At 28.9% G+C, this 23690-nt stretch overlaps 1 protein-coding gene across 1 annotated transcript; it reads left to right on the top strand.

Moving 5' to 3' along the window:
* Positions 1-1808: 1808 nt before the first annotated feature.
* LOC135927844 (nucleolar protein 56-like) lies at positions 1809-23690 on the top strand. The gene is made up of 11 exons (XM_065464047.1): positions 1809-1864; positions 2013-2104; positions 10270-10480; positions 11390-11572; positions 12004-12223; positions 12821-13029; positions 13450-13601; positions 15317-15417; positions 18879-19030; positions 20420-20541; positions 23262-23690. Exons 2-11 carry the CDS (start codon positions 2036-2038, stop codon positions 23604-23606), a joined length of 1764 nt encoding a protein of 587 aa, XP_065320119.1. The 5' UTR covers positions 1809-1864; positions 2013-2035; the 3' UTR covers positions 23607-23690.

A 23690-nucleotide genomic window follows, 5' to 3' on the forward strand; every position in this document is an offset into this window, starting at 1 on the left:
AAAGCAATAAAATTATAATTCCGTCTTCTATGAGAAAAACTATACTACAGTCATTACATGAAGGTCACTTGGGAGCAGGAAAAATCAAATCCTTAGCCAAAGATTACATGTGGTGGCCTGGCATAAATAATGATATTGTTACGGAAGTGAAAAGTTGTGACGATTGTAATATATATCACGATAATCCTATAAAGATACAAAAACCATGGGTTTCGGCAACTAAACCGTTTGAAAGGATACATATAGATTATGCGGGTCCGTTTTTCACAAAAAATTGGTTGATAATAGTCGATGCCTATAGCAAATTTCCAATTATTATTCCTGTTAAAAATATTACGACTAATGTTACTTTAAAAGAAATCTTTAAAACTTTTTCGCTATACGGAATACCTGAAACTATAGTTACTGATAACGGTACTAACTTTACGAGTAACGATTTTGAAAAATTTTGCAACAATTTTGGTATTAAACATGTGCTTACATCTGCTTATCACCAGCAATCTAATGGCCAGGTTGAACGCATGGTTAGAACGTTCAAAACACACATGAAAAGGAATATTAAAATAGACCCAGATATCGCACTTAGCAAATTTTTACTTAATTACAGAAATACGCGTAATGATACTACAGGAGTTACACCATCACAGAGAATGTTTAATCGAGATATTAGAATTAAATGGGACTTATTAAAACCGATGGAGGAAAAGAAGAATAAAATAAACGTCACTTTACCACGAAATAGAACTTTTAACGTAGGAGATTTTGTTTGGTATAAAATACAAGGTGATGATAAATGGTGCAAAGGTATAATCACACATAAGGAAAGTGATATGATGTTCCAAATTAAGACTGAGAAAGGTATTTTGAGGAGACATTTAGATCAAATAAGAATTAGAAACTGTTTTAACACAATTATTAATAATGACTCTAAGGATTCTTTTAAGGAGGGAAGTATGGACAAAAATATAAAAATTACTGATAATAACGATATAACACCTATCTCTAGACCTGTGCGAATTAAAAATAAACCTGCTTATTTAAAAGACTATGTAACTTAAAATATAAAATAAATATTAAATTGCATAAACTAAATTAAATATTAAAACGCTTATATTAAAACGCTAAAAATATAACAATTGATTTATCATTCTTCATTTATTCTTATGATGAACTATTATTTCTTATTCGCAACTTATTTTATTGATTTATCATTCTTCATTTATTCTTATGATGAACTATTATTTCTTATTCGCAACTTATTTATGATAATAACAATTTCGGAAAAATGACAATTAACAATTGAGTACTATCAAACAAGCTATGATTAATGGAGACAATTTACGATATGGATATCAAGCTTGCGATTTAAACAAACCAACGTGCAAAATCGATTTATACAAACCAACGATTGGACAAGCCAACGTTATGATGATTTGTGATACAACTTGATTACCAAAACGATAAACCACTTGGACAACAAACTCTCTGTGTCTTCTCCGATGAAATTATCAGAAGAGGGAGAATGTTGCGTTATTATAATTATATATTTTTGTAATCTAATTTTATTTTTATATTACATTTTATGAATTCAAATTTATCTTTTCAACTTAACTTTTTATTTTTGTAATTCAACTTATATTACTTATTATTTTGCGTAACCTTATTTATATAACTTTCGGTTTAACTTTACTTTTTTTATATTATTTTATTTTTTATATTTCGTTTTATATTCTAATTTATATTTTATAAAACGTATAAATACCTTAAGAAAAGAAAAAGAAATTAGTAAATAAAGTTAATAAAATATATTTTTTATTTGATAAAGTTATCAAATCTTATTTATTATTCACCGGCACATATTCATGTTATTTTACATATTTTATAAGAAAAAATTCAATTAAATTTTACACGTTTTAATTATTTTATTTTTAATAAATGAAATTTATCCGAGAATAATATTAAAAATAGCATTACAAATTATTTTTTTTTGAAATTTTTTTAAAATCTACTAGATACAAGCCAGCTAGTTATTATAATGAAGAAGAAGAAAAACGTATTAATAACTGAAAGTGCGGATGTTAAAGTTGCTTCCTTAGATGAAGAAGTTTATTAGTATTTTTTATTGAATATTTAAATGTTATATTTTCATAAGATTTTAATTTTCCATGTTTTGACATGCTTTATATAATACTTGTTTACAAATAATCTTGACGGATATTACTAACTCTAAACCTTTTAATCTGATTTCTTGCTTATTTTATAATTTTAATATTGCATATAAAATAGATATTAAAGGATGGCTCAAACTTTCCCTTAATTTTTATAAAATTTTTTTCCTAGCCCTTAAATATTTTTCATTATATTGTAGTCTATAATATTTTTTATTAATAAAGATGACATAAATTTTCCTAATTCAAATTTTTAAGAGTTGTGATTCTGACATTTACATGTTTTCAAATAATCTTGACAGATATTACTAACTCTAAAACTTTTAATTTAATTTCTCGCTTATTTTAAAATTTTAATATTGCATATAAAATATATATTAAAGGTTGGCCTAAACTTTCCCTTAGAAATTTAATCAAGTTTTTTTCCTAGTCCTTAAATATTTTTCAATATATTGCAGTCTATAATATTTTTTATAAATAAAGATGACATAATTTTCCTAATTCAAAGTTTTAAGAATTGTGATTCTGACATTACACCAGTTGTCTGGCCAGGCTGGTCTATAGGTAATCAGTCTCACTGCAGAACCATTTAACAAATTAAATTTCAAAACACCTTTTTTTCCATTGATGGCCTTATTAATATGTTTTTCTACTATATCTTCTAATATCAAATAGCTGCAACAAAGCATTAAGTTTACTATGAAAGCAACTTATTTTTTTTTATTTGCAAAACCATACAAAAAAGTTATAAATGAAACAGAATTTCTATGCTTTTTTAGTAAAATGACTGAGTACTAATGATAAAAGTTATTGTTATATAAAAATTTTTTAAATTGAAATCAATCATAGACCAAGTAATTGATTAAGACTCATATTGTTTCTACAATAAGGTTATATTCATTTTTAAAGAAATCCCCACTCTGCACTTGCAGCTATTAGAGCTAAAGTTAAAAATCACTTTCATTATTTTTTTAAAATTTTTGTAAAGTCCAGAGATTCTAATCTTAATCAATATCAATTAAGGTTCAGATAAAAAAAGGCTTCAGGGTTGGTTCACAAAAATGATAATATTGGTTTTGTTTCATCCTTTAAAAACTGATGCAACATTTTCACTAACTAATATTTTATAAGTATGTAAAGATGAATGTTTTTTAAAAATTTATTACTATTCCAAGATTATCTTCTGTCTAATTTTATCTATAAGGAGGAACTATGAATTTTATGACTGAGAATACTTCTGCACGAGTGGAGATTTCTTAAAAATTTTCTAAATTTTCTTTTCTTTATTAAAAAAATAAGTATTTTATTTATAATTGCTTCCACTATTCTAATTTTATTTGTTATACATTTTTAAAATTTTTATTATACCATAAAATAAGTCATTTAAAAAAATATCAAATTTTAATTAATTTATCATTTTAGACTTAATTATTTAGTTATATTCTTCAATGTAAAAGTCTATAAACATTGATTAATCATTTATTCTTATAGTAAAATCATTGTTATCTCTTTTTTTGTTCCAACTATTTTGTATAAATTATAATCCCAACTATTCTATTCATGATCAATATAAATTATTAAAATTCACTGAGGTTGACAAAATAACCTTCAAACAAAATTGGAAGGGTTGGGCAAAAATCCATATTTTTAGCTCATTTGATATGGGATGACAACTCATCTTCTCATTAGGGTTTTAATACAAAAACAGAAATTTTTAAAGAATTTCCAAAAATTCACATTCAATAAAATAAATTTTCTTGAAATAAAACACAATTGCCATTCTTTATTTTCCCCAATCCAATTTAAAATCCACTGAAGGGTAAATCAATTTTTAAGAAAAAATTATTCTTTTTCGAAGTAACCATATCACAATTCTGGACAAAAGTACTTTGGATAAATAGAAACTGGCTAAAAATACCATTAAAAAGTATATGATTATTACAATGCGAATGATGTAAAAAAATAAATGATAAAAAATTTCTTAGGGGGGGGAGGGGTATTTTTGTGTAGTATCTTTTTTGTCCATGTCCTTTCCTTTTGAAGCTTTATGTTCTAGATAACCGAGATTCCTTTTTTTAATAGATCACGGCATGGATTGATCTGGCTCAACTTGGGTTGATAAGTCTTTGACAGATATTTTTTTGACCTTGATCAGATCTGGACTTGATTTTAAAATTTAACCTTGACAATTTTTTTTTAGTTAAATTAAAAATTATTTTCAAAAATGTATCACAAAGTTGTTTAATATCCTTCGGCACTTGGGACATACCCTGGCTCATCTTATTTATTGAAAATTATTTCTGTTGTGTTCAGGCCAAACATATTTTGAACTAATAACACCCTATTTTGGTTTTTGTTATATATATATAATATATATATTTTGTATGTTACCGTCAAATGTAATATTTTTTTTGAATTTTAGAATTCGAATTTACTGGAAATGTATTTCATCATGTTTGGAATAACTTACACCTTATGAAGTTCAGACAATTCTACCACAAACTTTTGAACTTGATATAATTATTTTAGTTTTTTATATAGATTTCTTTATATAAATTATCAAAGATTCAGAGGTTTAAAGGTAAAATTGTCTATAATTCATGAGATAGGTATCAGGGCCATAGCCAGGAATTTTCATCTGAATACAAAATAATAAAATTATAATATTATACAAGATTTTTTATTCTTAAATTTTAACAAAAATGAATTAAAATATAAATTCTTTATTATTCTTTTTTCATAAGCCATTATTACTACATTACGTTAGTGCTTGATAGAACTCTCACTAGTGTAGAGAATGAGGCCTTACAAGAAGCTGTTGATACCACAATGATTGACTAATGAGTTGGATTTATAAAATTATTTGAATGCGAGATATTTTTTTTTATACATAATAATTTTCAAAATTATCTGTTTCTTTAACTTCTGCAGCTAATAATCCTTTCTACTTTCATTTCATGATGTAAAGTTTCCATTTTAAGTTTAATAATGATTTTAATGAAGCCATTTTATCTGATATAAAATAATCAGGGTCAAAGGGAGACAATGTTATATCATGATCGAAAATTTAACAAATGTTCAACAAAGTAATCAATAATTTCATAAAATTCTTTATTAAAGATGGAGTCTTTTACAATCAAATTCTAATTTAGTCTCAACTAAAAAATATTGATAATTTATAGGCGTTTTATGTACCCATGATGATTTTTGGGGAGTGAGATTAAATTTTACTTAAGGTTTTTTATCTTTAACTCTAATCAAGTCAAAAGAATTATTGCTTCTTTTATTAAATTTTCTTGGATTTCTCCAGAAGAAAATGCTCAGATTTTCGCAACCTGATGCATCTTTTGTCTCATCAGTCTTAAAACAAACAAAGGCATTTCACATTTGTTATATTTATCTGAAATATATTCAAGCACCATATCTGCCATGATTTACTTCATTTTGAATATGAGGTGATGTATATTGGGCACTTTTGGGTATAAATTTCATAATCTTATTCAATTCGATCGTGTATAAAACATTGCTATAAATAATTCAGAAGAATAAATTATTTTTTCATCATTTGCTGCATCTATAATTTGTGTCGAACCAGTGCCACGAAAAGGTAGCTCCTGTATGCTAAAAAATAGCATCAAATCAAATATTGATTTAATATAGTATTGATTACAATTAATTTGTTGACTTCCCAACTGTTATTTCAGTACCCTTATTTATATTTCGATTTTTATCATGCCATATTGTAATTGAATTTAAATGAGCTTTTGAGCTCTCGTGTTTTAGCAGTCCTTTATTGGCAGCTAACTCATTTTTCCAATTTCTGAATCCCTTTTGTCCAAATTCATCACTTGGACTACACAAGTATTTCCTACATGGAAAACAAAAAGCAGCGTCAGCTTCTACACTGTACTCCAACCAGTCTCGACCTCTGTACCATGATTTTTGAAATGATCTTTGCCTTGCATATATATCTTTTTTCATGTAATTGTTTAATTAGATTTGCTTTCGTTCATTCTGGCCAAGGTCACCTGGGATTTGAATTGAACTTGAATTATTAGAGGATTTTTTTGACACTAGAAATATTATTATTAATAAATTATAAGATGGGAATGGGTCATAATAATGGTCATCAGGATGGGTGAAGGGAAGGGCATGCTGAAAATGAACACATACAAAATTCTCTTATCTTGTATTTAACAAGTATTTGCTATACTGTAGTGCCCAAACCCTGATGAACATTATCAAGTAAAATAAAAAGATCATAAACATTATATTTTTATCAATTACTAGTTGCCTCTTGACAACGAAAGACTGAGCTGCTAGCTGATTGAGCCTCTTCTTCATCTTCAATATTTGTATTAAAATCAAAATGTAATAAATGAATCACCATAATCACATACTCCTATTGATATTGTCAAAAATATATAAATAGGAAAAATCTGGGTTAAGTTTTAAACTATTTACCATCTTCCTCTACCTGAGAGTAGTGAGGATCTTGATCTAGATTATTAGCTTCAACTTCATATCTTGAAATATGAGTGAATATATTTATTGTAATAATTATTACTTTACTAAAATAATAATATTAAAAATAAATGTCTCTATCTTTATCTCTCATCTTATCTTATATATATGAAATAATATATAAATATTGCCCAACCCAACCCTATAGATATTAGTTTTTGCTCATATATCATGTAAATCATGGTTAAATAATTCTTCACAAAAAAATAATAATAGAAATTTATACTAACTATGAGCAGAATCAATTTCAGAAATTTCTAATGTATTAACACTAGTAGTTTGTAGAGGTTGTGATGTTGCTTGACATTTGTTTAACTTAAAATAAGAATTAATGACTGATTGTTTCTTCATAATTTTAAAATAACTGGTTATATATTATAATAATAATTAGTGACAAGAGTATTTGCTATATTGTAGTGCCCAGCCCTGATCGACGTTATCAAATATTCACCAGTAAAATTGTAGATATTTAGTATTCAAAACCAGTTAGAGAAACACAACCAGTTATTAATTATTGTCTATTTTATATGATTGCTTTATTTTTGGTTTTATCAATATTGATAAAAAGGTCATAAACATTATATTTTGAAAGATCAAAGAAGAAAAAATAATATTTTTTATATTTATAAATCAATTATTAGTTGCAACCTGACAATGAGAGACTGAGCTGGTAGACGATTGAACCACTTCTTCATTTTCTATATTTGTTTTAAAATCCTAACGTAATAATGCATAATCATCTTCTTTCCTATCGATATTGTCAAAAGATATATATATAAATAGAATAATCTGGAAAAATTGCGTTAGCTGCAAAGAAGGGACTGGTAAAACATGAAAGTTCATAAGCTAATTTAAATTCAATAACAATTCGGGATGATAAAAATCTAAATTATAAATAAGTAATACTGAGATAACAACGATTTTGGGTAGCCAACAAATTAACCGTAATCGTTACCATCTTAAATCAATATTTGATTCGACGCATTTCCTTAGCATACAAGGGGCTACCTTTTCATGGGACGACTAGTTTGACAAAAATTACCGATGCTGCAAATGATGAAAGCATAATTTATTCTTAAGGACTATTTATAGCAATGTTTTCATGCACACCATTCCAAAAAGATCCAGAATTAAATGAAATTATGAAATTAATATCCCCAAAATGCTCAACATGCATCACCCTCAGATTCAAAACGAAGTACTCATGGCAGTTATGGGTGCTTGAATATATTTCAGACAAATGTTACAAAGGTCTGATGCCCTTTTTTTTTATGTCTTAAGGCTGATGAGGCAAAAGATGCATCAGATTGTGAGAACCTTAGTATTAATTATTCGCTATATTTCTTCTGGAAAAATCCAAGAAAGTTTAATAGGAATTATTAATTTACAATGTTTTTTCGGCCGAAATCATTACTGATTGCATTTTAAAGCAACTTAATGACTTTAATATTAATTCAAAGATAAGCCAGGCATATAAAGGTGCAAACGTTATGTCTGGCCAAAATGGAGGAGTGACCACATGTTGCATCTTGTGGTTCAAAATTGGTATAATAATATCGTTATCATTTCTAATTTTTTTAAATTTATCTAATGCATTTTATATTAGAAACATCTCGCATTTTTTACGAGAGTTTTGAGGCTATTGGTGAAGTATTATTTTACTTTTCTAAACTCTTAATTCAGAGATTTCCACTCATGATTCAAGATGAAGGCCTCTGGTCTTTTACCTCAATGCGTTAAAATGAATTACGTTATATTAGCCAATAATCTATGAGATATTAATAACAATAGATCCACTAAATAAGTACCTACAGTCAGTTTGTACTAATTTAGTGGTTGCTAAAAATTGTATTGATTTCTCCGCTATCAATATATTAAAAAATAAGGGAAGCGATAATTCTTTCGATTTGAATAGAATTATGGCTGAAAAACTTTTAGCAAAATTGAATCTCACTCCCCAAAAATCATCTAGGGTACGTAAAACGCCTATAAATTTTCAAGATTTTTTAGTCAAGACCAAATTACAATTTGATTGTGAAAAAGACTCCAATTGGAGTTCCTTAAGAAAAGGAATCATGAAATTATTGATTACTTTGTCTGATCATTTTTTTAAATGTTTGATCATGATTTAGAACATTGTTCCCCTTTGACCCTGATTACTTTATTTCAGATAAAATGGCCCCATTAGAATCATTATTAAACTTAAATTTGGAAACGTTGCATCATTAAATGAAATTAGCTAAAGGATTATTAGCTGCAGAAGTTAAGGAAACACGTAATCTTGAAAATATCCTATAATATTATGTATAAAAAAAATATCATCTTGCATTCAAAGAATTGTATAAATGCTACTCGGCACCCATCATCATTGGGGTATCAACGGCTTCTTGTGAGGCCTCACTTCTCTATACTAAAGAGAGTTCTATCGAGCACTAGAGAGTCGATGAAAGATCAATGTAAACGTAATGTAGTATTTAATGGCTTATGATAAAGTGAATAATACAGAATTTATCTTTTAATTCCATTTATGTTTTAAATTTAAAAATATAAAACGGCATATTATTATTATAAAATTATAGTATTATTTTGTATTCATAACATTAACTAATTTTTAATAAAAAATAGCAAAATATTTCTGTGATTATTTGTTTTATTCTAGAATTATAGCGCTCCCCCCATAGTTAGCAGCTGATCCCCCCCTTAGCTGAAAATTCCTGGCTACGGCCCTGAAACTTACCATGTTCAAGCTGTGGTTTTTTTTTTGACGAGGAATATAAAATGTGGAAATAACTTGCTATTTTTTCATGAAACGAGTGAATGGATATTTTAATAACTAATATTTTAAATATGTTCTTGTTTATTATTTTGTATAAATTAAATAATAAATAATATTTTTCGAGAAAACGTGTTTGTGTTTTCATTTAGTTTTAATTTTTAAAGGTAATTAAAATTTTTTAAATTTTTTTTTAGGGGGGGGGAGCGGAATGGGCGCCAAAGATATTTTCTGGGGGTCAGGTTTGGCCGTAACTACGGTCTGATAGGTTTTCTAAATATGCTGAACTATGTATTTCCGGAAAAAATGAAAAAAAATGTGACATTGCCAAGAGAAAAACGCTTTACCGCTAAACATACGTACGTTAAATCATATATATATTTAGTCGCACAAAGACGCTTCATCCTCCGCGAAAATCTAAATAATCTCTTTTTAAAGGCTATTTAGAGGTTGAACTATATATCCAGCGAAACTGACTACTGTTTATAAATAAAAACGAACTAGAAGGACACAATCTATTATTTTTTTTTGATTTTTTTGAAATAACTTACTTTTAAAAAAACAATAGTAAGCTATGCGACTACTTTAAACTTTTTTTCTTTCTTTCTTTCTTTCTTTTTTTTTTCTTCCTTTTTTTTTCTTCTTTTTTTTTCTTTTTTTTTCTTTCTTTTTTTTTCAAAAAAGTATTCTCAGGATAGAGATCGCATTTGGAAAAAAAGTCAGATGTCCATAATTCCCGCCAAAACGTTTTTTTTTTCGCGAATAATCTTTGATCTCTTAAATTTACAACAAATAAAAAATTAGGCTTCGATGTTCATCCTGTTTGAACACGCCATGGGTTACGCCTTATTCAAGGTCAAGCAATACGAGGAGATAGGTATGGCCCTTTTGACCGAACAATTGCGCGATAACCTCACTGACTTTACGAAATTCGTCAGCACGGTTCATTTGGTAGCGTTTTCGCCCTTCAAATCGGCCAAGAATGCCCTGGAAAATATTAATCACATATCGGAAGGTTCAGTTCTTTTTTAAACCAAACAATGGCATATTTTATTCTCTGGCTCCAGAAGTAGGGGAACTGTTTTTTTTCAAACATTTTATGTATTATACTATTTTTACCTAAAGTTGAATAGACAGCTGTCAAATTTTAAAATTGAATTTTTGGGTAATCATGAAATGAAATGTAGTCCCCGAGATGCCTGAACTTAAAGAAATATGGTGGGGTTAAAGGGTCAGAGAGATGTGGGTCGGGATTTATATATTAAAAAAACGGTTTGATAATATACAGGAAGTGCTTCCATTCTATCCACATATAACCTAAATTTGTGATTGAAGGATTGAAATAATCATCATTTTAAATTTAAAAAATTTTTTTGTTTTCCAAACTCCAAGAATTTCGAAATTTCGCTAATATTAATAATCGACTAGTGTTGTTAAATGGCTCATTTTGAGCCGATTTTTAAGAACGGCCAACTCAATATTTTAACCTGAAAAATATAGCCTAAGCTTTGAGATTTCGCTAATAGATGTCCTAACTTTGGTTCCTTCTACAAGCAAAATCTTCAGGCTTGAATTATATTATTCTGGGGGAAATAGTGAGTTAGCCGTTTTTAAAAATCGGCTCAAAACTAGCCGTTTAACAACACTAGTCGGGATGAACCAACTTTCCCAAACCCTTATCTCTGGCTCGTAGTGTTGTTAAACGGCTCGATTTGAGCCAATTTTTTTAAAAACGGCTAACTCCGGAAAAAATATTACGCGCGCTTAAAGATTTAGATCCAAGATGGCACTTAGGTTTGGACATTTATTAACGGAAATCTCGAGGCCTGGGTGATAAAATATTGATTTTTAACCGCTTGGGGCTATTCTAACTTAGTTGTGCAAAAGAATGTTAACGGATATTTATTTGATCATTTTGTATTAGGCTTGGTTCACGAGGACTTGTACGAATTTTTGGACACCCATCTACCAAAAATCGAATCAAGTGTTGACAGGAGAAAAGTGTTGCTCGCGATCTCCGATAGTAAATTGGGCAATTCGATCAACGAAAACGTTAGCCTCAGCGTCAATTGCATATTTTCTGGACTCGTTCCGGATATCATGAGAGGTTTGTAAGCGTAAAAGCAACCAGGCCAGTTATGACCACTTCATAAATCAGGGATTTTTTTTATCTTCGAAAAATATGGTTAATTGACAATTCAACTAAGAGTTGTTTTTTTTTGGAAGAAAAAAATCTAGGTTTTTTTTGGCTTGTTCTTCTACCCATGCATTAATAGTTTAAAAAAAAGGTATTAGTAGATGAACGAGAATGGGCATCCAAAATTTTTAATCTATAATAATAAGTTGGAGTATAATTCAAAAGGTTTTTTTGAGAAGAATAAATTGTTTATGGTAAGTTATTTTGACTCAGAAATTAAAAATGAGACCTCAGAGCATTACGTTAGGCTATAATGGACTAATTATTAGTTATTTCAAAATTATAACAATTATTTCCTTTTTTTTATGATGCCAATACACGCTCACTTTTCATCCCTCAAGGAATAAGGCAACACTTTAGCAAATTTTTTAAAAACCTGAACCAAAGCAACAGTCTCATTGACGAGTCGAAGGAATCCAAATCACAGCTGGGTCTCGCTCATAGCTATTCCCGCGCCAAAATTAAGTTCAACGTGAATCGAGTCGATAATATGATAGTTCAATCCATCGCCATCCTCGATCAGCTGGACAAAGATATTAACAAATTTTGCATGAGGCTTAGGTTTAAAAAAAGAGAGAATATTTATTTATACGATGACTCCACGAGGAAAGTAACGTTATTAACTGCCATTTAAGATAAAGTTGGGAATAATAGAGGGTAATGATGTGGCAACACATTAAAGTAATGTTGCACACTATCTATATTTAAAAATTTTGAGTATTAAGGACCACTTAAACGTGATTCGGAATATAACGGAAGCCCGTTAATTTTGTAAAGGAAATTTAGCCATTTTGTTGTTTGTATTCTTGGAAAATTATGAATTCAATCTGGTCACACATTTTTGTCTCCTTGCTATTTAAAATGTTTCCCGAAATCTTTACAAGATTAAAAAAAAATTTTTTTTTGTAAAATGAATATTTGTGATCACGTTGTTTAAATATATATTATTTTAAAACTCTTTGCAGAGAAAAAATAATTAGGGCTAGCAACGCCCCGAGATTTCTACACTCCCCCCCCCCCCAAACCTCTCAATTTTAATGAATATCTTGTGTCATAACCCTCCTCTTACCCATCATATCACTCCCATTGTAGAAGTCTGACGATATTCATTTCGAATATGAATTAACTAATTACCTTTTTCATATACATTTTTTTTAGAGAATGGTATTCCTATCATTTTCCAGAGCTTTACAAACTTGTACCAGATAATTTACTTTACGCACGAGTAGTTAAATGTGTTGGGGACAGAAAATTAATATTTAATAACACTGCCAACAGCGAGGAACTCGAAAGTAAGCTGGCCGAAATACTAAATCACAATTTAATCCTGATCCAAGATATCCTAAAGATCGCCAAATCATCGATGGGTACGAAAGTTTTTTTAAATTTGTTTTTGAAAACCGATTCAAGTTTTTTTCCTTTTTCTTGGAGTAAGTAAATCGTTCAATTCGTTTTTATTTGTGTATTAGCGCGTTTTTTTTCCTGATATGCGATTTATTTTATTCCACTTCTATTTATAACAGGCAATATTACAAATCGTTTCTTTATAATAGCAATAATATATTTGATCTTACAGATTAAGTGGGTAAATTACGACATTGTCCTAATTCATTTAACACATCATTTCTAGCCAGTTAGCACGAATGTGCAGCAAAGTATACAAAAATTAATGTAATATATCATATCTTGTCATACTTTACCTCGAATTCTTACTAACTGTGAATTGCAGGGTAATGTTACCCAAAGATGGAATAGATACCTTAAAATGTTATTTATAAACCATTAAGGAATGGATATATCGCCCCTCGATTTGAATATGATCGGAAAATTCGCCGACAGAGTCATAGCGTTAGGCGAATTTAGGAAAAAATTATCGGTCTACCTGAACGATAAAATGAAATGCGTCGCCCCAAATCTCGCGGAATTGCTGGGGGATACGGTAAAACATTTTGAATATATACTGGTATTATTTTTTTAAAGGAAATTAGAGTTTGTTTTATATTCAACTCTCTCTTTCACTACAACCATTGAAACTGGGCTGTTTTAATCCTTTCCCATTAAGCTTAATAATATTATTTTCCTCAACGCTTCTAGATTATAGAATAAATTGGAAAGCCAATATTCCTCCAAGCACAGTTTTTCCTACGATTCCTACAACCAACTTTTTTTAACCCCTCTTACAAAATTTTTACAAGGTTATAACCAAACAATCAAATTTTACAAGTTTCTTCTGTCTGATGACAGTCTTAATTATGGGAAGTACTTTTAGACGTGATTAATCCCCTATCTGGTTAATAATTGAGAGTTTTCATTGGTTTAGGTTGGTGATATCGTTCATCCTCATATCTACATTGCCGCTCGATTGCAGGCACAGTTACGGTTTGTACAGTCAGGAAAGACATCAGAATCACACGACAGTAAATCACTTAATCAGTCATGGTTTAACTGCAACTCACATACTCCACCACCAATTGCCTTTCATCTCTCGAGGATAGGCTAAAATTGTTTTACATTGATTCCTTAAGATTCTGGCGAATCCTTAATTTGTGATTTCGCTAGTGTGTCTTTTATCCCTCATTTATTTAAATCAAATCCACTTAAACTAGCCATAAATAAAAATATATTACAACCAAATGAATACGCAAATTTAAGAGATTTAAAAAATATTTTTAAGTTCCAGGGTAAATTCAACAAATGGCAATTTTCCCCTCCATCGTTTTAGAAATAAACGTCATCACAATAAATGACACCAACGAATACTATATTCAAATTAACCCGATAGAAACCCATAAATGGATAATTTAACATTCATCGATCTTTCAACATAAGTTAAATTATTTAAAGTGACTAAAATTTATTTTAAAAAAATCTGTGCTGAGATAACTAAAAAATTTGACTCATACCTCACGGGTTCCTTAGATGTCCGAGCTTTTCTATCTTCTATGAGCCAAATTTTCGGATTTGCATAATATTTTTCGGCTTAAATATTGAGCTAGTCGTTTTGGAAAAATCGGACCATTTAACAACACTAGAGGGTTAAACGCGCTAAAAATTCGATCTTTACAAGACCTCTCAGATTTATTTTAGGGTCTATACCAAATTAGGTCCATCATTTATTTTTTTTCGAGTAATTTTTATGTATAGTTATGAAGGACGCTATATTTTCTTAAACTTGAACGATTATATCTTTGCAACTTATAGAGCTATAGCAATAAACATTTTAGCACTAACGATAGGCTTAAACGGTAAATGGGTTGAAAATTGGTCCACAAAATGAACCATTTTTTTTTGTATAGTGTAATAAAAATGACTTATTTGGGATCCGGTTGACTGAACCTGGCCTTCTTGAAAATTGATGGGCAGAAAACCCTGAGCTGGAAATGGTTTGCTGACTAAAGCTATTCTATTTTAAGTTACAGGACGAAATTTGTATAAATTTCTAAACAAAAAGGCTTTTTTTTTGTTCAAACGAGAAAAATAAAGAAACGCAGCTTAATTTCTCTTAAACTATGTTAAATTTTTTATTTATTTTTACTGTTTTGAAAAGATTTTCTGCCTTGGGAAGTTAAGGCTATTTATATTTCTTCATTTTTTTAAAAATATATTTACTGTTTTAATTCGTATTATTTAATTCTATATACTATGAATACGTAGGTGAGTGCTAGATTAATATCGCATGCCGGTAGTCTATCAAATTTAGCCAAATGTCCCGCCTCTACGATTCAAATCCTGGGTGCTGAAAAGGCTCTTTTTAGGTTACATTTATTATTATTTAAGTTATTACCACATGATTATACTTATGATATAAAATGTGTGTGATAATTACCTCCCTCATATACTTATACATTGATGGATTAATCCTTTCGTTCGCAGTAGTGCAAATATAAAACCACCTTTCGACCTTTATATCTTTCTAAAAGAGTTCGTCATATAAAATGAAACCACCGCAAATATATATTAAAAGATATTGATCATATGTTTGTGGAGGATTATTTTTTAAATTTTTTTTCGCGTATTTAACAGTGATTTTTCTTAAAATTCTAAATTTTAATTATAAATAAGTATATTTAGCAAATATTTTTAAATATATAATATATTCCTCACTATTTTATCTATCTTTCTAATAAGTATGGGTACATATTTGTGTTAGAAAAATTCGATAAAACCCACAATCATGAATTGGGTATTATTATATCTTGTTTTATAATTTTATCTAAATATTTATTAATGGTTTTAAAAGATTTATCTATTCTAATAAAACCAGAGGTGATATTTTTCAAATATATCTACGCACCCATAGCTTAAAATGTTCATGTAAGGTTTGCCTAATGTCAAAATAAATAATTTAAAATTTTTGTGGCCATCCATTATGAAATAAATATTGCTATAAACTTCTAGAGATTCATTAAATTAACAACTCTGGGTAAATGTGTACATGTCATACAATATTTCTCAAGATTTCACCTCTGTTGGTCTCTGGTATTAAAGATGAACCTTTATAATTCTTATTTATTTTACTATTCTTTTTGAGTATATGACTGGACTGTTAAATTTTAAGTTCATCTTTATTAAATCTGAATATTGTTTAAATTTTTTTTTATATAGATGTTGTGGAATTTAACAACATACCCAAACAAAAAAGGGCCAATTTATTGGACAATCATTTAACTAATGTTGCCCTCAGTTTTGATGGAAATGTTAGATAATTACTCATTTTAACATGCTGGGTAAAGTTGTAACAGCTGCTGATTTGTACAATTTAAAAATTGAGTCAAAATGTGGATGACAACATTTACGATAAATTGAATGGCCTAGAACAGTTGGTTCAATTGATGGAGAATCATGATGTATGCGAAAAATGATTGACGCATAAAGTTGTTTTCATAGACGCGACATATAAATTGAACAATTACTTCATGTCAGTATTTTTGTTAAGTATAATTGATGGCGAAGGAAGTAGCCATATATGTGGCATGTGACATGTAAATTCAGAATGTTATAATACTGTTTATAACATGACCCTTATGCATAAAAAATATAATCCCTCACCACACAGAAATAAGAACAATTGTGAGTGACAAGGATTTTGCTGACCGCCATGCATATAGTGATGCCTTCACACAAGCATCCTTAGAAATATGCCTATTTATATATTGCAAACATTCCGGTGAGAAATTAACAAATAAAAGGCATATAAGCAGTGAATAGATAGTACCTTAGACACCTGCGAGAAATTGTGTACGCGAGTTCAATTGACAATTACAATCAATTTTATAATCAGCTTAAAGATTTTAATTTATTTGAGGTACAAAAATTTTCGATAATCATTGGCATCCAATTAGGTATCATTGATATCTTGCATGACGGAAACATACTACAGATTTTAAAAACTACACAACCAATAGAATTGAAAACCACAATAGAATATTAAAGGCTAGTATTAAGCCGTATTCTTCATTTAAAAATTTTTTTGTCAATTTTTCTAAACTAGTTAAAATATCTAAGTTTAGATAAAAAGCACAAAATAATAAACCTTAATATGACTTCCAATTCATCTAGATTCCATTCATCATCTGAACAATTCCTATGCCATGCATTACTAACAAATTATGCTTTCAAAATTGTATTAAAGGAGACTACATATTCATGTTATATTTGTTTTGAAAAAGATTGATGACATAAATTTTATTATTGATAAAGAAATATATGAGATTACTTTAACTCATTGCAGCTGTCGATCTATAGAATCTATGTTTCTACCATGCCGACATATATTTGCTTTGGAGGGCCAGTGAAAATATAGAGCTATACGATGAGAATTTGTGCCATGCAAGATGGAAAGAATCTTATTCTAAAATGACAGAGAATTTTAATGAAGATGGTGGTAAGAATATCATGATTGTTCCATATCTTCCTAATAAAAAAATTAACCTAAAATCAAAAATACAACAATATTAGAAAGTATTAAATGATATCTTAGGAATAGTTTGTGACAGACCTCGTAATTATTACGGCACAATTCTACAACAAATCAATATATTTAAAAAGGTGTTATATGATAATGAAATTCCAAAGATAAGTTAATATATCAATTTACATTTATTGATTATATATTATAGGATTAGTCAAAATTTAGCCACCACAGGTGATTCTTCTGCTATAGCTGAAATATAAAATCCTTATATATATATTGATTTGTTGGAGAATTGTTTCATAATAATTATGAGGTCTATCACAAACAATTCCTGGGATATCATTTAATGCTTTTTTAATATTATTGTATTATTGACTTGATGTCAAATTTTTTATCTTTGGGAGATATGGAACAATCATGATATTCTTACCACCATCTTCATTAAAATTCTCTATCATTTTAGAATAAGATTTTTTCCATCTTGCATGGCATAAATTTTCATCATATAGATCTATATTTTCACTGGCCCTCCTAGCAAATATATGTCAGCATGGTAAAAACATAGATTCTATAGATCCACAGCTGCAATGAGTTAATGTAATCTCATATATTTCTTTATCAATAATAAAATTTATATCATCTATCTTTTCAAAGCAAATATAACTTGAATATGTAAGCTCTTTTAATACAATTATAAGGCATAATTTGTAAGTGATGCGTGGTATTGGAAGTCATATTAAGGTTTATGATTTTGTGTTTTTTATCTCTAAACTTAGACATTTTAAGCAGTTTGAAAAATTGACAAAAAATTTTTTAAATGAAGAATATGGCTTAATGCTAGCCTTTAATATTCTATTGTGGCTTTCAACTCTATTGGTTGTGTAGTTTTTAAAATTTGTGGTATGTTTCCTCCATGCAAGACATTGATGCCTAATTTAATGCCAATGATTATCTAAATATTTTATCGTGCCTAATATTTAGACCTTCATTGACACCTTTTAAAAGGGAAGTGTTTTAACATACCATAATTTCGGCTTTTTGTTTTAATCGGTCATTCTCTCAAAACTGACATTTTGTGTATAAAATCTAAGATTAATGTACATAAGTAGACACAGGCGGTGTCATAAGCTCTTCTTATTTCCCTTTAAAAGATGGGAAAACGCGCACTTTAAAGCGTTTTTCATCATCGCCTTATGTTAAGGGTTCTTGAGAGTTTGGGAACAATCATATTACCCCCCCCCCCTATTCTCATATTATTATTTTTTTTAAAAAAATCATGTATAATTTGCCGATTTTATCCAGAGCCCTAAAGAGTCGTAGTGGCAATACCCCCAAATACGGACTTCTGTTTCACTCGCCTTTCATCAGCAAAACCGGAGCCACGAATAAAGGAAAGATTTCAAGATTTTTGGCCAACAAATGCGCCATCGCTTCCAGAATCGACTGCTTTTCTGGTTTGAGAATTAATTATTCAATATATATATGATGGGTTTTAATTTAAAAGGGATGTACCGTTTTTTGGGGGGGGGGAGGAGGGGGAGGGGTGAGAAAAAATTGTTTATTACTACCACATAGTGTTGTCAAAATGTCCGATTTGAGTCGATTTTTCAAAACGGATATAAAATTATGTAAGCAGCGCGATTTGGCAAATTAGATGTCCAAACATTTCTGCCAGCTAAGAGAAAAATCTTTAGGCTTATATAACATACAATCTTAAGGGCCATTTTTTAAAATAGACCAGAATCGGACTTTTTAACAACACCTACTCCCACAATCCTCGCGGAGAATAAAATTCATGAGATCAACGAATATTTTATTAAGGATTTTTTTTTAATCATCATAAATCATTTTTATAACGTGCTCAATTTGTTAAATTGTAATATTTTTTTTAAAAAAATGCTTTTTTCAAATACTTTTTTTGATTCTTCATTTTGTAATATTATATATAATGTATAAAAAAAAATAAATAACTTACTTGTATCTTAAAATGGAATATTTAGAAAATAAAAAGGCAGACGATAAATATAATTTCCAAAGACATATCCTTTTGTAGAACTTGAATTGACGATATTTATAAAAAGGCAACCCTTAATTTAAACTAGGGATGTGTTGTGTTACGTTTTTTTTTAAATTTAAAAATTACGAAAATATAGTGCGCACAAATTGAGCGCTTACGTTTTGCCGTAATTGTTAATTAAAAAAAACGTAACGTGTCCCTTGTTTAAATTGAAGTTGTCTTTTTATTAATATCCGTCGATTTAAAATTTTAAATAAATTTAAAAAAAAAAGGATTTGTCTTTGAAAATTTTATTATCGTCTGCGTTCTTATTTCTTTTAATTTCTGAATATTCCTTTTTAGGATTATAAGTAAGTTGTTTATATTAAATTTTTATATAATATTACAAAACGAAGAATAAAAAAAGTATTGAAAAGGCAAGCCTGTTAGCTTTTTTTAAAAAATGGTTGCTAACTCCAAACGATAATTTTTACCAATTTGCAAGAGGCCGTTTGAAAGGCATTATTGGTTCTTGCAACGCAGCGTTTGAAACGCTGAATTTGTTCTCACTATTAGGCATGCGTATTTCTGTTTTTTTCTCGTTTTCTATATTTGAATATTTTTTTATGCATCTCTAACTATAAAAAAAAATTAATTTGCTACATCGAATAAAATAATACCGAAAATTAATTACAGTGAAATCATGAAGATTTTTTACAAAGATTTTTGGCACCTAAAATGATTTTGAAGCATCTGTCTTCCCCCCCTTAGCCCATAAAACTTTTTTATAAAAGTTTGTCCAGCCCTTAACAATTTTTTTAATAATTATTATGATAAATGAATATAGATGTTGCTTGTCCTATATATGGCCAGTTTCTAAAAGCTCAAGTTGAAAATAGAATAAGATTTCTCGAAAATAACGAAGAACCAATTAAAAATCACGACCTAATGAATCAAGCTCGCGAAAAAGTATTATTATTATTATTGTTGTTGTTATTATTACTAGCTGATAACCCGTCAAGAATGACACGTGATTGACGGGTAATGAGCTAGTTTGTATAATATGGTACGAAATATATACTTTATTATCACATTTTAAAAAAAATAATAAAAATTTCCCAGTCAACGATCATCAAAAAAGAGATATAACTTTATGAATCACACCTTCATAAGATATGCTTAATTTCTGATTCATCTATCACTGAATAAGTAATAAAAGTATGATAACCCGTCTTTCTTGACGGGCAAGATGAAAAATAAAATAACTAAGGGGAACACCAGAATCGCCCGTTAGTCAGCATTGCTATTCGCTCCCTACTGAATAAAGGTGGGAGATGGGAGGGTTTTAGGGGAGCAAAGAGATGAAAAAAGAATGAATAAAAGAAGGTAGAAATATAGAAGAAAGCTACGAAAATTTTTTTTTTTTTAAATATAATACATGTTTATACCTTAAGACTTGATGGTTATTAAGCTTTAACACACTCGCATTTGAAGCCATATAAAAAAATTAAATAATATAAAATTTTAAGCATTAGTCTGGTATATCACTGTTAGAAATTCTTATATCCCCAAATCAAAATATCTTATATTTTTCTTCTTTGAATGTCAAAATCCGTATTTATAAAAATTAAGTAGTACCTTTGTAAAATAAGATTATTAGGGGGATCTTTTCTCTATTCCATGTTGGATGAAGAAGGAATATGACCAAGCTCGTGTTAACTATTTTTACTACTACCATGAGACTTCTTTTTAACACGCTGATTTGTTTAAATCTAAAATATAATAGTAAAAGAAAAAAATTTGAGAATATACTTCTTTTAGATCCATGGCAAAAGGAATAAAAGTTTGTAATATATTCAAGCGTTGTTTGAAAAAAAATGTTAACTTTTAAAAATCCTAAACGGAAATAAGATATATGAAGATTTAATACATGATTCGATAATACATGTTTTAGAAGCCCTGGATATTAAAGGTAAAGTTTGTCTAAAATCTCCTCCTAATAAAATAACTTTGCCTCCGAAGTGGATATTTATTTGCATAATTTCCCTAAGCAAGACTTCTATACAACGTAAAGCATGTTTTGTCATCATACTTGATTCGTATATAATTATTAAATGGGCAAGTTTAAGTTCCTTAGCTTGTGTATATAGAGGTCTCAAACAAATGATGATGGAGAACCTCCCTTTAAACGAGATGTAAAAGTGTATCCTAGAAATAATGGGAATGATTTAGTAATCCTTAACGTGTTAAGTCCTAATTTAGACCCATTGGTATACCCTATACTATTTTCTCACAGAGATCCTGGTTGGGAGCCTAATATGATTGCTGAAGGATTTAAAAATTTTGGACGTTCAAAAATAATGAAAAATTGTATTGTCATTTGCTACTACAGCTCATCCAGACCACTAATTGGTGGAAAGCACGATTCAGTGGTTTTAAACTTCCCCTATTTTAGACACATCTACACAAGTTAAGAAACTTAAACTTGCCCATTTAATGATTATAAACGAATCAAGTATGTTGACAAAACATGCTATACGTTGTATAGATGTCATGTTTAGGGAAATTATGCATAAATACATCCTTCTGAGGCCGAGTTATTTTTTTAGGAGCAGATTTTAGACAAACTATCTGTTATATCTAGGGTTTCTAAAACACGTATCATCGAATCACGTGTTAAATCCTCAGATTTATGGCATGTCTTCCACCAAATTCGATCGGCGCACAATTCGTTAATAATTTGATCGCCACGTTCTTCATCTTAAGATTATTATAATAATTTTTTTATTTCTGTTTTTAAAATGAGATGTACAAATTAAAAAAAAAATTTGTAAAATATATGATTTTTTATACAATATTTTTTAAAAAAACGAATAATTCGAATCGAATACAAAAACAATAAATTTTATTAGCGAAACTCAATACTTCATCTATAAAAATATTACCCATGCCTGAAGATTCTGCTCAGAAGGGACAAATGTCAAGACATATATTATCAAAATCTTGAGGCTTAGCTAATATATTTCTGGCTAAAATATTGATTTTTTAAAAATCGGCTCAAAACGAGCCGTTGAACAACACTAAATTTTATTATTGAATTCGTGTTTGTTTAATTAGACCTAATGGATATAAAAAAAGACTTTATTTTAAGATTATATAATATTATATTTATAAAACATTTACATTTTCGGTGTAAGACATTTCTAAAAGATTTATATATTTAATTATAACTATATTTATTATTTGTAATCTTGTTTATTTATCTCGTTTAAATTGTTAAAATAAAAAATGTGATATGGTATTTAGTTTTTTTTTTTATTACGAAAGAAATTTTTTATTATTAGGGCACATCCGGTTCTAATATTTGCGTTAGGACACTTCCGGTTTTGCCTTTCGCCCACTCCAACAAATGAGTCCTCAAAACGGCTCCTAATTCAGGACGCATCCTACCCTAAAAATAAAACACCAGGATGGACCTTTCCCATTCTTTACGATCCTTATTTTATGAGCACGCGAATATCGCTATTCGCCTCTTTTTTATGCCTAATCTTTATAAACACATCTTTTAGGCACAAAGGAATAATTCGTTAAGTATTTTCTTAGGAAAAAAAACGATAATATAGATTTTAAATAAATTAAAATTTATTAAATTAAAATCCACACTTTTTTTTTTGCTTTTTTTATAAAAGGTTATGAAATTTGTGAAAAACCTTGGTAAAGAATCCGAGAGCTCAATAGCAACGACGCAATCAAAGAAGAAAAAGAAAAAAAAGCAAACTTTTTTGATCGAATCGAATGGCGCTGCACAGGATACGCAATCTAACATCATGACTGAGGGTGAGGATCAGGAGGAAGAGGTTAAGAAGAAGGTGAAAAATAGTAAAAAAAGGAAGTTGGAAGCAACCTTAAATCATTCCGAAATCAATATGGCACTTTTGAATGGTAAAGTTGAAAGTTACGCTCTATCCAGTGATCTGGAAATTACGATTGCTAGTAAAAAGAAAAAGCTCAAAAAACGACTGGTCGCTGCTTGACTCGCTCACTTAAACTTCTCGAATTATGTTAAATTTAAAAAAAAAACAAAAATCAAAGGTAATTCGAGTTTTATTGTAAATGAT

The sequence above is a fragment of the Gordionus sp. m RMFG-2023 genome, chromosome 4, assembly GCF_954871325.1.
Source record: "Gordionus sp. m RMFG-2023 chromosome 4, tfGorSpeb1-WG-v2, whole genome shotgun sequence".
NCBI classification, from domain to species: Eukaryota; Metazoa; Nematomorpha; class Gordioida; order Chordodea; family Parachordodidae; genus Gordionus; species Gordionus sp. m RMFG-2023.